Genomic DNA, 16,008 nt, shown 5'->3' with positions numbered 1-16,008 from the left:
CGTGCTGGCCTGCCTGGGCTTTCTTTGCCGAGCTTTTACCCTCATCAAGCTCCAGGACGAGGGGAGCATGGGGCGCAGCAGTGCTGGGCTTCCGAAGTACCGATAGAAGACTCCAGGCGGGAGCCTACTCCACGCTGGAAGGTGCCTCAAAACCGAAGCGGAAACCTACCCCGCGTTTGGTACAGTTCGCAGTGCCCACCCCGCTCAAATCAGTTTTAATCTGCGGTTGCCCTCCCCGCGTTTGTGCATCTCTTTTTAACAACAGGAGCCTACCCCGCTGTTCCTGTGTCTGAAGGAAGAAGAGCAGATGCCCACCCCACTTACTTGATTATCTCTTTGCCATCGTTGTTGCCCACCCCGCCTGTGGTGTTCACGTGGGTGATGCCCACCCCACCAGTGACAGAAGAAAAGAAATGTCCGCCATGATCACACAGCGGCCCGGAAGTCAGGCGCGTCCTCCTGACCGTGAGTGGGACCTTCCTACGTCTCGGAGCCTTGAGGGGCTCCATTTCTGCCTCTGTTCCCGGGAGCCTTGGAACAAAGCAGACAAATCCAGGAGGGAGCCCACCCCACACTGGACAGTGCCGGAGGAGGTCTGCGGTGACCCAGGGGAGGTCGCAGAGGAGTGAGGATCGGTCCACCCGCTTTTTGGCAGCAACGGAGACCGGCGTGGCTGGAAGTGCGGGTTGAGCACTTTTCTCATGTTTTGCTGAAGAGACCGGAGGAGCATCCCAAGCGGCCCGGTGAGTAGGGGCTGCCCCACACGCCTTGTTGATGCCGCCAGAGCTGCAGCGTGGTTCCGGTGAGTGGGGGCTGAGTTGGACCACTTGTGTGCTCCCCCCGATCTTTTGCTGTTCATCGCAGCTGTGCCGCAGTTGCGGGCAGCTGCATCAAGGAAGCACTTTTTGTCTGAGAGTGGCAAAGAGGGACTTTGACGGCCCGTGGCGGGCCAGTGCCATTTTTCCCAGCTACCCCACCTGACAGTGGGCAGCTGCAACATGGGGCCAAATTTGTTTCTTAGGACCCCCAGCGGGGATTCAGGAGGCACAGTAGTACCAGAACCATTCTTCTTTGGGGACATTTCGTTTAGAGTCCCAGAGTTGGGTCAGGATGCACGCTGGTGCAAGGGCTCATTTTCACAGCTGCCCAGCAATTAGTGGGCAGCTGCCATGTTTAGGCTTGTGGAACTGCACACATTTTGGTTTGCTGCATTGGCAGCCAGAGGGCCAGTAGACGGTCCTGTAGAGCCCTGACATTTCTGGAAATAGGGCATTTGAACCCTGGAGAAGGCCAGTCGGCCTGGGGGTCCATTTTATGTGGTAGGGGGCAAGGCCTAATGTGTAATGCATTGATGCTTAGGATGTTATGCATAACACGTTTATGCTAATGAGGCTTGGGGCCTAATGTGATTTATTGCCCCATGTCATTTATGTGATGCCTAGGACAAGTGTGATTTATGCACAGTTGTTGTTGCCAAATGTGTTTGGACTGCTGAGGCCCTAGTGCGTAATGTGTTTATGCTTAGGACGGTGTCTTATGCTAATATGATAATTCTTAGTTCATTATTGTACCAGTAATTACTGGTTGTGTTTTATACTTACTTACCTTTGCTGATGGTTCTGACAGTGGCCAAATTGGCCCTGTCATGTGTATATAATCCCCTGTGAATATTGCCCGTGCAAGTGGGCACAGTGTATATTGTGTGATTACTACTCTAATGTGTTTATGGTAATACAAAGGCTAGTTTTATATATAACCTTGTGTGGAGTTCCTTTTGTGTTGTGCCTAGTGTGTTGCTGCTATGTGTGTGTGCTGCGCAAATGCTTTACACGCTGCCTCTGGGATAAGCCTGACTGCTTGTGCCTAGCTACCAAGGGTGTGAGCAGGGGTTATCATCAGTGTGTAACTCCCTTGCCCTGACTTAGTGGTGGTTTTTGCATGGCCTTAGCGCAAACCTTAGTCAACCAGAAATCCCATTTCTAACACAGGTCGACCTAATAACCTTCTTTTTCCTTTTGCTTAACCCTTAATCTCTGTCACCTTCCAGGCTGGCCAGTGCCAGGCCTAGGCTTCCCCCAAATATTTTTTCCTCTACTTCTTTGCTCCAAACCTTCCCTTCTCATCTCCTGCCTTAAACATAGCATTTTATTTTTACTACCAGAAAAACCCTCCCTTGAAGTGTTCTATCTTTCCTGCCCTTTTTAGCCTTCTTCCCCGCCAATCCTCCGAGAACCCCCATTACCTTCATCAATTACATCCTGTACCTTAACAGGCTTAATACACGTTATCCTGTCTAAATAATATAGTCCATTTTTACCCAATGTCCACACCCCTATGTTGTAGGCCTTATAAAAGTATGATACTTCCCTGTTGACCTCATTGCATACCCTGGTGATGCCTACCAGTCATCTACAAAAACCTATCCCACAACCCCTACACCACTTTCTGAAATAACTCAAACATGAAACCACTACTCTCCAGTCTTAACTTACCAACTACACTCTCACTTGTTGTGCTGCTGCATACCCTGTTACAGTTCCCATAAATCCCACCAATCTCACTCATACATTCTGCTGGCACCTCTTGGATTAATTTCAAGTGAACCTCAGTCTCTTCTTTATTGTCTCTCTTCTTTCGTAACTTTTCCTTGCGCCAGCTACCTCTTTTCTCTCCCTTGCACTTCTCCACACCTTTGCAGGTCACAACTTGCCACTCCTACCTCACTCTTATCCCTCCTAAACTCTCACATCTCTTTGCCATTGTCTTCTATTGTTCTCTGTAGCACAACCACTTTTCGTGCCACCCTCCCTTTCTTTCCCATACTGTTACTCCCTCCAACTGGCATCACCTCTATCAAGCTCCCCAGTTCCTTTGATCTCCACTGCCACTCAGCTACTTGGCTCCCATAACTGGCCTGGCATTAGCAAACCCTGGCTGTTGGCCTTGGGCCTGTCGACCAGGTGATGTATCTCGCATTAGTCTCCCTTGCCCCTTTTAGTCTTCGGTCGCATAGATACTCACAATAGCAATCTCAACGCTAATTACCTGCCATTACTTGATTCTTCTCGTACCAAACCTGTTGTGGAGAGGGGCTTCCTCCCACCTGCATTCTCTTTCACGGTTCCGGGGCAGCTGATCTTTGCCTTGCCTCTGTCTCTTTAATGCCTGAAGCAGGTGCCCACATGGTCTTGTCCATCCTGACTGGTATCATGGACCTGAATTGGGAGTACTCTAGACTGCAGGTGTCCAGAACTGCAACCTCCTGTTCCACTTCTTTGTGCTTTGACTCACTTATATTTCTGGCTCCCTCATTGCCAAGTCCTTCCCTGCCTAGGCCTCCTCAGGATTTATTGTGGATTACGATATTGTTGCCTCTTTGTGGACTTGGTACTCAGGTGCTGTACATTCAACTAACATCATCACTCCTCCTCTTCACTGCTGTTTCAATGGGGGTCCACCCCTGTTGCCCTCTTCCAACCTCCTTCCTTCTCCTTGACCCCTTCAGTGTGGCTCAGGCTTCTGTTGCAATGCCTGCCACCCTTTTAGATTTCCTGGAGGGGGCTTGTGACCTCTGATCACCAGGCCTTTCCTGGGTACACTGCAAGTTCCCCCTTCTTAGGAGAGATACACCACCACTGACTTTGGGGACGCCGCAGGCCAGCCACCTTAGGGATTGCTTAAGCAGCCTCAACATCTGCATTCGATTGAGCACAGTCCAAGGTCACCATCTCCTTATAAACATGGAGAGATTGAATGATCTCTCCTGCTCATCTGCAGCCTGCTTTGATGTGGCCGTCAAAGAGCTCCCAGTGCCTGATACTGCTATGACATTCTCCGCTGTCCTCAAAGTCGCAACACAGAAAGGACACGTTTTTATCCTTACACCAAGGACTGGCCTTTTAGTAACTCCTCACATGTTGACATGTTGCTTTAATTAATTCAGTCAATGATAATGCATCAACAACAGCTTGAGATACTACCTACTAGCAAGCCTCTGTAGGTCTTTTAACAGCATTCCTTTAAGTGAACTCAATGCTGGACTTTATTAGAGCAGAATGAATGTTGTAGAGTGTTTCATATAAAATATCTCTTTATGGCTTCATTATGTGCTTTGTGTGAATTTTAGTCATCATGCTTTGATTCATCAAAGATAAAAAAATGAGTCTACTATTTTTTTACTTGGCTTCTTCAAAAGAATGCATGTTACCCCTTTGTGTTGCAAAGGCGGTGAAACCAGGAATCTGGCCAATGAGTAGTTGTTGCCCTCTTACTTACCGGTAATCTTCCTTACTCCTGGTCCCGTCGTCCTCGTCCCGTTCATGACAAGTGGAGGTAATCATCTCCCAACAGAAAAAAGAACAGAAGAATGTTGAGACCCTAACCCCAACCCCTCCCACTGGGAGTACATAAGCAGTACTTACCCAGCATTCTGCCTGAACTCCCAAGCCCGCAACAGGAAGGCCTGCCATACAGGAGGGAGGGCGGGCGTAATGAATGAGATGAGGACAACAGGACCAGGAGTAATTAAGATTGCTGTTAAGTATTAGGCATTACTCCCTGATACTGCCTCCAGTTGAATGCCACCAAAACGGAGGTATTGGTTCTAGGGAAGCACGCTGAGCTATGGGGTAACCAGTGGTGGCCGTCAGAGCTTGGTGTCACTCCTATTCCAGTGGCTGGAGTGAGAAATCTAGGAGTCTGGGTGGATTCTGCGTTCACCTTCAGGGACCACACCAAGAAGGTGGCTGCCACGTGCTACGGAATATTGCGTGGTATTAGGCCAGTCTTGAAGTACTTTGATCCCCCTACCAGACAGCTTGTAGTTCAGGCCTCAATACTATCTAGGCTGGACTACGGCAGTTCACTGTTGTTAGGGGTGAATCAAGCGGAGGCCTCTAGGCTCCAAAGAGTACAAAACGCCGCGGCACGAGCCATTGTGGGCCTTCCCAGACACTGTTCAGTGTCTGGTACCATCACGGCCTTGCATTGGCTCCCGGTCAGACAGCGAATCATGTTCAAGGCGCTGTGTCTGGCCTTCAAAATTTTGAAAACTTCTTCGCCACCGGCACTTGTCACTCTACTCACGCCCTATGTGCCGTCGAGATCTTTAAGATCTGAGGGGCTTCATCTGGCTGTCTGTCCACGCTTTAGGTTGAGCAGGATGGGTGGCCGTTCTTTCAGGGTGCTAGCGGCAGGCCTATGGAACTCGCTCCCAGTTCACATTCGAGCTCTTGAGGATATGTTCGCCTTCAGGCAGGCGATTAAAACTTTCCTCTTTCCAGTTTCTAGCTAATTTCTTTGTGTGTTATGTTACAGCATCTGTCAAAGCGCCAGGACGCCCCTTTGCTGGGGCAGCTGTGCGCTATAGAAATTTTAATAACATAACATAACATAACATACCTCCTGTCCTCATTCCATTCATTGCAAATGGAGAATACCAAAGCCAGAAACCTGGGCTTCCAAAACCCCTTAGCACACCCAGGAAACCAGATCAAAAGTAGTAACAGAAGGGAAGAAAAGGGAGAAGCACTGGAAACAACAAGCAGAGCACACAGACAGGAATACACCACACCAAAAGGCAGGGTTGCACCCAAACCCACAACACGCAGGAAACGACCAAGGCAAAAAATAGGAAACTAACAGCACCAGCACCCAGAGTGCAGCCAACACAGGCGAGGAACCTCCCGAACCGCCAAGTAGCAAGGACAACCCATCAAAAAATCAGCAGAGGCTGCCAACAACACAAGAACAGCAAGGAGGCCGCACACATAAGAACAACCCAAGCGGCCAAACTGTCCAGCATGCCAGGAACAGGCCAGCTGGGACACAACAAAGGACCGGAAACTTGAACCCCATAAAGCAGAAGCTTTCAACAACCAAAGAACAGCGAGGAGGCCACACACGGAAGAATACCCCAAGTGGCCAACTGGCCAGCAAGCCTGGAACAGATCAGCTGGGACACAACAGAGGACCGGAAAATGGGACCCCGGAAAGCAGAAGTCGCCAGCAACACCAAGGAGTGGTACAAAAGGGGGTGGTGATGGACGGAGCATCTGAATCAATCAAACACTCACACCCAGTCAAAAGATCTGGGTTTAATCCATCACCGTTCTTTAGCCCACTCTGCCACCCCAGTTCAGGCATGGCTATTTGTAGATCAGTCTGACCCTGTGCCTCATGGGAACAGTCCAGCCTGAACTGCCAAGCTATGTCTTCCCTGGACCGGAAACAAGCTTCAGAGGACCGGTTTCTGTCATTCCAGCCGTCTTCAGCCCGGCTTGCTTGAATCCAGTGGCAAAGTGAGCAAGGGACTCACGTCTGAGCATACCCTGCCACACTTATGGCGGCAAAAAGCGGTACAAAAGGGGGTGGTGATGGACGGAGCATCTGAATCAATCAAACACTCACACCCAGTCAAAAGATCTGGGTTTAATCCATCACCGTTCTTTAGCCCACTCTGCCACCCCAGTTCAGACATGGCTATATGTAAATCAGTCTGACCCTGTGCCTCATGGGAACAGTCCAGCCCGAACTGCCAAGCCATGTCTTCCCTGGACCGGAAACAAGCTTCAGAGGACCGGTTTCTGGCATTCCAGCCGTCTTCAGCCCGGCTTGCTTGAATCCAGTGGCAAAGTGAGCAAGGCACACACGTCTGAGCATACCCTGGCACACTTATGGTGGCCAAAAGCGATACAAAAGGGGGTGGTGATGGACGGAGCATCTGAATCAATCAAACACTCACACCCAGTCAAAAGATCTGTGTTTAATCCATCACCGTTCTTTAGCCCACTCTGACACCCCAGTTCAGACATGGCTATATGCAAATCAGTCTGACCCTGTGCCTCATGGGAACAGTCCAGCCCAAACTGCCAAGCCATGTCTTCCCTGGGTCGGAAACAAGCTTCCGAGGACCGGTTTCTGGCATTCCAGCCGTCTTCAGCCCGGCTTGCTTGAATCCAGTGGCAAAGTGAGCAAGGGACTCACGTCTGAGCATACCCTGCCACACTTATGGCGGCCAAAAGCGGTACAAAAGGGGGTGGTGATGGACGTAGCATCTGAATCAATCAAACACTCACACCCAGTCAAAAGACCTGGGTTTAATCCATCACCGTTCCTTAGCCCACTCTGCCACCCCAGTTCAGACATGGCTATATGCAAATCAGTCTGACCCTGTGCCTCATGGGAACAGTCCAGCCCGAACTGCCAAGCCATGTCTTCCCTGGGCCGGAAACAAGCTTCCGAGGACTGGTTTCTGGCATTCCAGCCGTCTTCAGCCCTGCTTGCTTGAATCCAGTGGCAAAGTGAGCAAGGGACTCACGTCTGAGCATACCCTGCCACACTTATGGCGTCCAAAAGCGGTACAAAAGGGGGTGGTGATGGACGGAGCATCTGAAACAATCAAACACTCACACCCAGTCAAAAGATCTTGGTTTAATCCATCACCGTTCTTTAGCCCACTCTGCCACCCCAGTTCAGACATGGCTATATGCAAATCAGTGTGACCCTGTGCCTCATAGGAACCGTCCAGCCTGAACTGCCAAGCCATGTCTTCCCTGGACCGGAAACAAGCTTCCGAGGACCGGTTTCTGGCATTCCAGCCGTCTTCAGCCCGGCTTGCTTGAATCCAGTGGCAAAATGAGCATGGGACTCACGTCTGAGCATACCCTGCCACACTTATGGCGGCCAAAAGCGGTACAAAAGGGGGTGGTGATGGACGGAGCATCTGAATCAATCAAACACTCACACCCAGTCAAAAGATCTGGGTTTAATCCATCACCGTTCTTTAGCCCACTCTGCCACCCCAGTTCAGACACGGCTATGTGCAAATCAATCTGACCCTGTGCATCATGGGAACAGTCCAGCCCGAACTGCCAAGCCATGTCTTCCCTGGACTGGAAACAAGTTTCCGAGGACTGGTTTCTGGCATTCCAACCGTCTTCAGCCCGGCTTGCTTGAATCCAGTGGTAATGATGGATTTAGGCCCAGATCTCTGTACTGGGGTGAATGTATGACATTGTTCTGCATTCTGTCCATCAATTGAAATTTTTGCAGGCAACACCAATTAGGCAGCCAACCAGATAAACGAGGAACAGAGCACCCAAGCCCCATCAAAAGGCAACCACCAAACCACCAAGTGGAAGGGAGCATGCCAGAAAGGTGATAAGGCCAAAAAAAGGATGAATAGAAGGTACCCCACAGAGACCCCAAAGGCAAAGTCACAGAAGGAAAACAGGGGCCGAATCAACCAACAACGCTGGCACCCTGAGGACCTGACAAGACGTAGCCCCAACAGGACAAGAAATACCCGCAAGGGTGTCCACTGGACAAAAAGTCGACAAGCCCAGCACCACCAGGCCACTATACCCACTCGGCAGCAGAACGGACACAGAGTGAGCCTGAGCAAGAATTGAAGGGAAGCCCCGAAAGCCAAACAAACATATAAGCAATCTGAAAGAAAAATGAGGGGAAGAAAAGGAAGATCCCACAGCCCCTATTGAAACCAGGCATGAGGGGTAAAAAGGGCCAACCACAGGACAAACCCCAACACCACCCATCAGCCTCACTGGAGACCAACCCAAAAAAGAAAGAAGAGGGGGTCAGACAACAGAGCACAAACCCAAAGTAACAACCAAGGGCAGGGCCCCACAAACCAAACTAGGAAGGAGTGAAGCACCGGCCAAGCACCAGCCACCCAACAAGACCAACTCAACCCCCCAGAGAGCCCAGAAGAATCCGCCACCAAAACCCCACATAAGGAGGACCAGACCCAAGGCCAGAGATGAACCAGTCCCGACACAGAATGACGCTTATGAGTAGATTAAAAACAGGCGCACACATGGGCATCAGCACAAGTATTACCAGGGCCCATCCAGGTGCAACCCAGTCCCAACACAGCCAAACTCCAGAAGATAGGATGGAAAAAGTCAAACCACTATGCGGTACTCACCTGGGGGCGGCCCGGCAGAAACTCCACATCCGAACAAGGCCCACCTCAGCCAGCCCATGGCACACCACCAGCATCCATGCCTGGGCAGCAGGAAAGCAATCAACCCTGTCACCAGGCACTTCAGTGGCACCATCATTACAGCCCGGAGGAGCCAGCCAGCGACAGTGGCACATCTTTCACCCAGCCAGGCATTAGAAAACACTCCCTCCAACCCGGAACCAACTGGGAGGTTGGCGCACCAGCTGCAAAGGGTCAGCCGGCTCACACTGCAAAGAGCGAGCCATAAACATCCAAGCCGCCCGGCAAGCACGGCAGGCCGGAAGGCAGGACGGAACACACCGTCCAGAACAGCCAGACGGGGACCGAAGAAGAATGCCACTCCACTCCAGTCCAGTAGGAGCAACACCAGCACTTCGTCCCACGACAGAAAAAAAGAACAGGCAGAATACTGGGTAAGTACTGCTTATGTACTCCCAGAGGGAGGGAGGGGTTGGGGTTAGGGTCCCAGCATTCTTTTTTTTGGGACAAGAAATGATTATCTCCACTTGTCATGAATGGGACGATGACTAGAGGGACCAGGGGGCAATTATTTTTACATGCTTACAGTGTGTGCATTTTTCATACCATTGCTATTTACACATGGCTGTTGTTTGTTGGAAGCGTTGCAAAATAGGCTACTACGATTGTTATTGCATAAGAGGTGCCAGTGATTGATGGTGTTTAAAGTTGAACTATTTGATAACATGGGTAATATGACAAGGTAGGTGGTCTTTTAATTAATAGTATGGTTGCAGTTAGTAAACTCTTTTAGTCTTGTTTAGCAGTTCAGAATCCAAGATCAGTAACATCAGAACAGTTGTTTAGAGACAGAGTTCAAAAGTTGGCTTACAATGTAATCTCCATTGTTCCCTGCGGAAATGATTTTCTCAATGGCTTCTTAAATGTAAAATTAGTTTTAATATTTCTTTCTGATGTCATTGTAAATATTTAGGGCCTCATTTATGAGAAATTACGCATCGCTACGTGAAAGCAGCGCTGCATTAAAATGCATTAAAGCAGCGCTGCGTCACTTCTCAGTGCACACTCCTTCCGACATACCTGATGGGTCATATTTAATGTATGCCGCATCATGTCGCAAGGAGTTACAGATACTCAGTATTTCCGACGTATCTGTAAGCGCAAAAGTGACGCATTGCTGGACTGTGTCACAAAAGTGCCTGCGTCAGTCTCACGCCTGCTGCATCGGAAGCACAAAACTGACTGAGGCAGTGGACTTCTTGTTTTTGCGCATTAGTAAGCAACTCATTCCTTTTCGCCACAAATACAATTAAAAAAATTATCTATTTTATTTACAGTGTTTTTCATGTGAATGAAATTCCCATGAAGACCCTTTTTTAAAAATAGTTTCCGACTTAAAATTTCCACATTTGCACTAAATTGTTCTAGTGCTTTCAAACAATTAAAAAAGTACTATCCTACTGTAATATTTGCAATACCTTTGCCTGTCCAACTAGAAAACAGCATTTCACCTCATATTTAGAAACACTATATAAGACGGAATTTGTATGTGCTTCTTCTTTGTGGGTCGTGACTCTCCACTGTTTTGTCGTGGCCCTAAAATGATTGTTTCAACGTACCTGATTCTATGGTGTCGAGTGTAGTATTGTGGGATGCAGTCTAGTGGTTGCAGGGTGGAATCAGAGGGAGGAGCAGGAACAGGAGGAGCTGGGGATAGGAACCAGGGGACAATTAGAGTAGGGACGGGGACTTGTGTGGATGTGAGAATAAAGAGCTCCGAGATATACCAGTCGTGTCCGTGTGTCATTGTTGTAGGACACGACAGCTGGCGACGAGGGTGGGATAGGCATGCCCATAGCCTTCAGAACCCAACCGGAGTGCCCTGTCCCCTGCAGCATCAAGTAAAGAAGTTGTTGCCTGGAAGTACTGCCGCCAGAAGAAAGAGGTCGGCAGCCGATGACCCTACTCCCCCCCCCAGCGACCGTGGGAGCCCAGAGGGAGCCGCCAGATCGAGCGTTGAAACGCTCAGGAAAAGAAAGCTGTTCGCGCCGAAAGCGCGAGTCCCGCCGGATGCGTGAGGATCGGCATCCTTGAAGAAGCAGGAGTCGGGAGCCCACTCCGACCCTGCCCAGCGCCCTAGAGCAAAGCAGAGACACCCTGGCGTGGTGGACATCGCCCCACGAAGGTCGGTTGCCAAGCGCGGCTGAGCGCGCTGAGACTGGTGCCCGCCGGAGACCAGAGGTCGGGAAACCTCACGCGCGATGCGTGAGCGCTAGCAAGCTGTCGGTGCAAGAAAAAACGGGAACCGAAAACAAAGAAGAAGCAGAGATCGGGAGCCCACCCCGATTCTGCCGGATGCTCCGGTGACCAGAAGGCGTCTGAGACACCACGGAGGTCCCGTGAATGTGCCCTGAAGCGAGAGCGCGTTTCGCGCCAAAAGAAACGGAGAGCACCCGAGTGAGGTGAGGGTCAGCGTGGACTGGGCGAGGGATCGGGAGCCCAACCCCGACCCTGCCGTGCTGCCTGAGCGTGGAGACATAGAGCAGAGACCGTGAGGGCGCTGTGAGAGGAAGCGCTGCCCCACCAAAAGAAAGTGTGCTGCCTCGATGGAGAACCCCACCCTGAGGCGTGATAAGTGATATGCGAATGATAAAGAACAATCTGGAGCTTGCCCCGACCCTACCTGAGTGTGCTGGAAGCCCAGGAGTGTGTAAAGGCTCAAGAGGAATTGCTGCCCAGAAGGAAATCGGCTGCCGGTGAGTCCTGTGAGTGTCAGGCTGAATGCAAGCACATCTCGCGTGATTTGGGCGGCCATCTTGGAGTCAGGCAGCCGGGAAGGACACCCCCCTGTGAAATTTGGCGGCGGCCATCTTTAAGTCAGGCGAGCAGTGTCTGGGAATAGGCATTGGTAAAAGACGAACAAACAAGCATTGGCCAAGACCAAACAATCATTGGCAAAGGCAAGAGACATACAAACAAGCATTGGCAATTGCATGCAAACAAACATTGGCGGAAGTGAATCAACAAACATTGATACATGCAAATCAACAAGCATTGGCAATTGCATGCAAACAAACATTGGCGGAAGTGAATCAACAAACATTGACACATGCAAATCAACAAGCATTGATACATGCAAAGAAAAAGTACTGGCTAAGAGTAAACAAGCACTGGTACATGCAACTAAACAAGCAGTGATACACGCAACTAGACAAACATCGATACGTGCAAATCAACAAGCACTGGTACGTACTAAGGAACCAGCACTGATCCATGCAAAGAGACACAAGCATCGATACACGCAGATCAACAAGCACTGGATAAATCGCAGCCAAGAAAGAAAAACAAGCATTGCTGAAAACCAAACAAGCACTGGCGAACATAACAGAATCAAGCATTAGCAAAGACCAAGCGAGCACTGGCGAAGGTCAAACAAGCATTCCTAACGTCCCAGCGCATGAATAGACCGCAGGCTTCGACTAAATACAGATCAACTACGAAGACGAGAAGACAAGTGAACAGCCCGTGCTCTGCGAAAATGATTCATCAGAATCCTACTCTCATGGCGGGGGAAGAAATCGCACAACAGTTCAATCCCTGTTTTGAAGCACCACCCCCAGGGATGCAGATGGATACTTGGAGTCTGTGTCTCAAACGGAACCATGGCTGGCCACATTGAGTGATTTCCTGGATGCCAATGGAGAACAAAGAGAGAGGAAGTGCCTAATGCTGCTCCTCCATTTGGTGGGTCCAGAGGGCCGATGCCCAATCGAAACATTTTCCGAAGAAGACACAGACATCTATAAAAGACTCCAAGAGAAGCTATGTGCCCGTCTCTCCGCACAAACGGAAGTGGATCGAGAGCGCATCGCTTTCAACACAGCTCGGCAGGAATCAGGTGAACCACTGCCAACCTTCATCACTCGGTTAAAAAACCTGGTACAAGGCTGCCACTTCAACACCTTTACGAATGAGGACGCAGTCCGACTCCGGATAATTGAAGGCTGCGCAAACCCCGACACGAAATTCAAGATCTTGCGAGGAAAGTGGTCACTGGAAGAAATCATCAGGAAGGCTGAAGTTGGACTGCACGTCAAGGTAAGAGACAAACCAAAGGCCCCGAATCTGAAAGCAAACTATCAAGACGCCCGGACAGATAACCCTCAGAAAACAAACAGAACTGAAAGGAGAGAGAGGGAAGGCAGACCAGCAAAAAGACAACGGGAAAGACACAGTGACAAAGAAAATAACACGGATTACTCAGAGTCAGATGTCTTAGCATCCGACTACTCAATATCAACCAAGGACTGCTCGGAGTCAGATGACCCAGAGTCAACCATCCAAAGGACAATTCCGAAAAGTTATTCACCCCCCAGGAGTTCCTCAAAGAGTCATTCAAAGGAGGAAGCAAGAGCATCAAGTGGGACAGATCGCACTCCTGGACAAGAAGGCATCCCACACAGCAAGTGGGAGAGAAAGACTAACCACAGAAGAAGGGGTCGCACTGGTCAACACCGAAAGTCGGCGCAGGGACATCAGTCAACAAGCAACGAAGACGAGTCCAAGGAAACATCTGGCCGGAGAACACATAAACCCCAAGTCAGAGGTGTTGGAACATCAAGCAAGTGGGAAGGAGAACCAGATCACACGAGACAGACTGGTCCCTCACAACAACAACAACCAGCAAGAAAAGATCCATGCCTTCATGGGCCCCAAAGCATCCATGGGCCCCGCGACAACGACGAAACAGAGTGTAGATGGGTAACATCAGACGAGAAGGACGAAGAGGCGAAAGCTTGGGATCAAGCACAAGGAACAAGCACGGAATCTTCAAACAATCTCCCAAATGAGACAGCGTTGAAGATATTCCAACAAAGACATATGGAGAAGTTTTTCAAAAACAATTCCGAAGGGGAAAGCAGCTCGTCACGGACTACCCGATTCCGAAGACCACCTAGTAGGACATTCCCAAATAAACACTCACAGAGGGAACTGACGGAGCACCCCTCTGATTCAGAAAGCACGTCGGTCCGATCTTTTGAGTCGGCAGAGTCATGGTCCCGACAACGACCACGTGCAACATTTTCAAAGAAACATTCTCAGAAGGAAGTGAGGGAGAACTCCTCTGATTCAGACAACGCGTCGGTCCGATCTTTTGAGTCGGCAGAGTCATGGTCCCGACAACGACCACGTGCAACATTCTTAAAGAAACATTCTCAGAGGGAAGTGAGGGAGAACTCCTCTGATTCAGACAGCATCTCGGTCCGATCCTTTGAGTCTTCAGAGTCGTGGTCCCGACACCGGCCATGGCGCCGAGCACCTGAACACACCAGCGAACCAAGGGACACTCTTCACGTCGAGAGCGACGTGTCCCACACCAATGTCAATGCACACTCGATCACTCCACCAGACAACCTGTCGCATCGAGCACGGGTGCATCGTGACACTAATACCACACCGTCACCCCGGGTAGGGGCAGCAAGGTTGACTCGAAGGCCCTGGTCCTGGTCCTATAAAACGGAATCCGGCATCGTGGCCAATAGCACCCAAATAAAAACGGACCAACCAGTCAATCCGCAAAGGAAGCCAGACATGTCAGGAGAACTAAGCCATCATCGAAGGAGAACGAGACACACTAACATTCAGCCGACCCCAGGGTCTGCCTGTTCCAGGCGTGAGCAGGCGTGGGAGCAACAACCCGAGACAGCAAATCAATCTCCAAGTCATACCAAACTGACCCCCACCGTTCATACCTCACCGGCCGGCATCCCAGACTCGAAACAGGAAGACAGTGTTGTTTTTGACCTGACGAAGCAAAAGGCAGCAAAGATAAAGGCGGTGAATGAATTACTGAACCAAGCCAAGACAGTCTCATCAGATAGCACCATACTGTCTGGCATACATGACCCTGAACTGGAGGATAGTGTTGCCTTCAACCGGACGAGACAAACGGAAGCAAAAGTGGATGCGGGTGCTCGGAAGAGGACCAGAACACTATCCACCCACGAAAGAGATCGAGCACCTGAACCAACAGTAGTTACCTCACTGGAAAGAGACATGCTGACTGTGGAATGTGAGAGCAGACAGTCCACACGCAACGTGATCAAGGATGCCCTAATCAAGACAACAGAAAGATTGACCAAAGTCAAGCCCACCGCGGATTCGACACTACTGAGGCTTGAAGAACAGGCTGTCCGCCAACCTGTGTGGCGGATTGAAGAACTGCGAACACTGGGGACATTAAGCTCATTTTGTTAAGAAAGGGGGAGATGTAGTATTGTGGGATGCAGTCTAGTGGTTGCAGGGTGGAGTCAGAGGGAGGAGCAGGAACAGGAGGAGCCGGGGATAGGAACCAGGGGACAGTTAGAGTAGGGACGGGGACTTGTGTGGATGTGAGAATAAAGAGCTCCGAGATATACCAGTCGTGTCCGTGTGTCATTGTTGTAGGACACGACATCGAGTTATGGCACAAGCACTTCTCGTTTGTCCCCCATTTTCATCGCCACACGGGTGAGGTGCAAATGTTAGATTTTTCCAGCCAGTGCTACTCCTGTCTGCTAAATTAAATAACGTTTAAGTCTCAGAATTAACATGCCAATTTATATGAAGTAACATATGTGCCCTTATCTGTTGCAGGTCCAACCAAGGTGGTGGTGTACAGAACAAATAGTAAATGATCTCATACCATAACTCTTAAATCCCCTGCCTCATGTTGAAAGTAATTGTCGTTTCGCCTACAGGATCATGCAAGCAAAGAACTGGAGGAGCAGCTGAGGTCAGTATCCAGCGTGGACGAGCTCATGACGGTCCTTTATCCCGAATATTGGAAAATGTTTAAATGCCAGCTGAGGAAGGGAGGCTCACAATACTCCAGGGAGCGCCCAGCCTACGATCACAGAACCGAGGAAACGCTCAAGTTTGCGGCAGCGCATTATCATCCAGACATCTTGAAAAGTAAGTGTGGGCAAGAAAAAGAATAATTATCAGCTTATTTTAGAGTCATGTGAAGAGTTAAACACGTCACAACATTTGATGAGGAGATG

At 50.0% G+C, this 16,008-nt stretch overlaps 1 protein-coding gene across 1 annotated transcript in view; it reads left to right on the top strand.

Annotated features, from left to right (window-relative positions):
- VEGFC (vascular endothelial growth factor C) overlaps positions 1-16,008 on the top strand; it is a 467,419-nt gene that overhangs the window by 292,563 nt on the left and 158,848 nt on the right. Inside the window, exon 2 of the mRNA XM_086962460.1 lies at positions 15,706-15,919. Coding sequence (XP_086818586.1) covers positions 15,706-15,919 — 214 coding nt within the window. The remainder of the gene's footprint in view (positions 1-15,705; positions 15,920-16,008) is intronic.

The sequence above is a fragment of the Lissotriton vulgaris genome, chromosome 3_1 (genome assembly GCF_964263255.1).
Source record: "Lissotriton vulgaris chromosome 3_1, aLisVul1.2, whole genome shotgun sequence".
Lineage (NCBI taxonomy): Eukaryota > Metazoa > Chordata > Amphibia > Caudata > Salamandridae > Lissotriton > Lissotriton vulgaris.
Note: the sequence above shows the minus strand (reverse complement) of the source record. Positions and strands in the feature narration are given on the sequence as shown.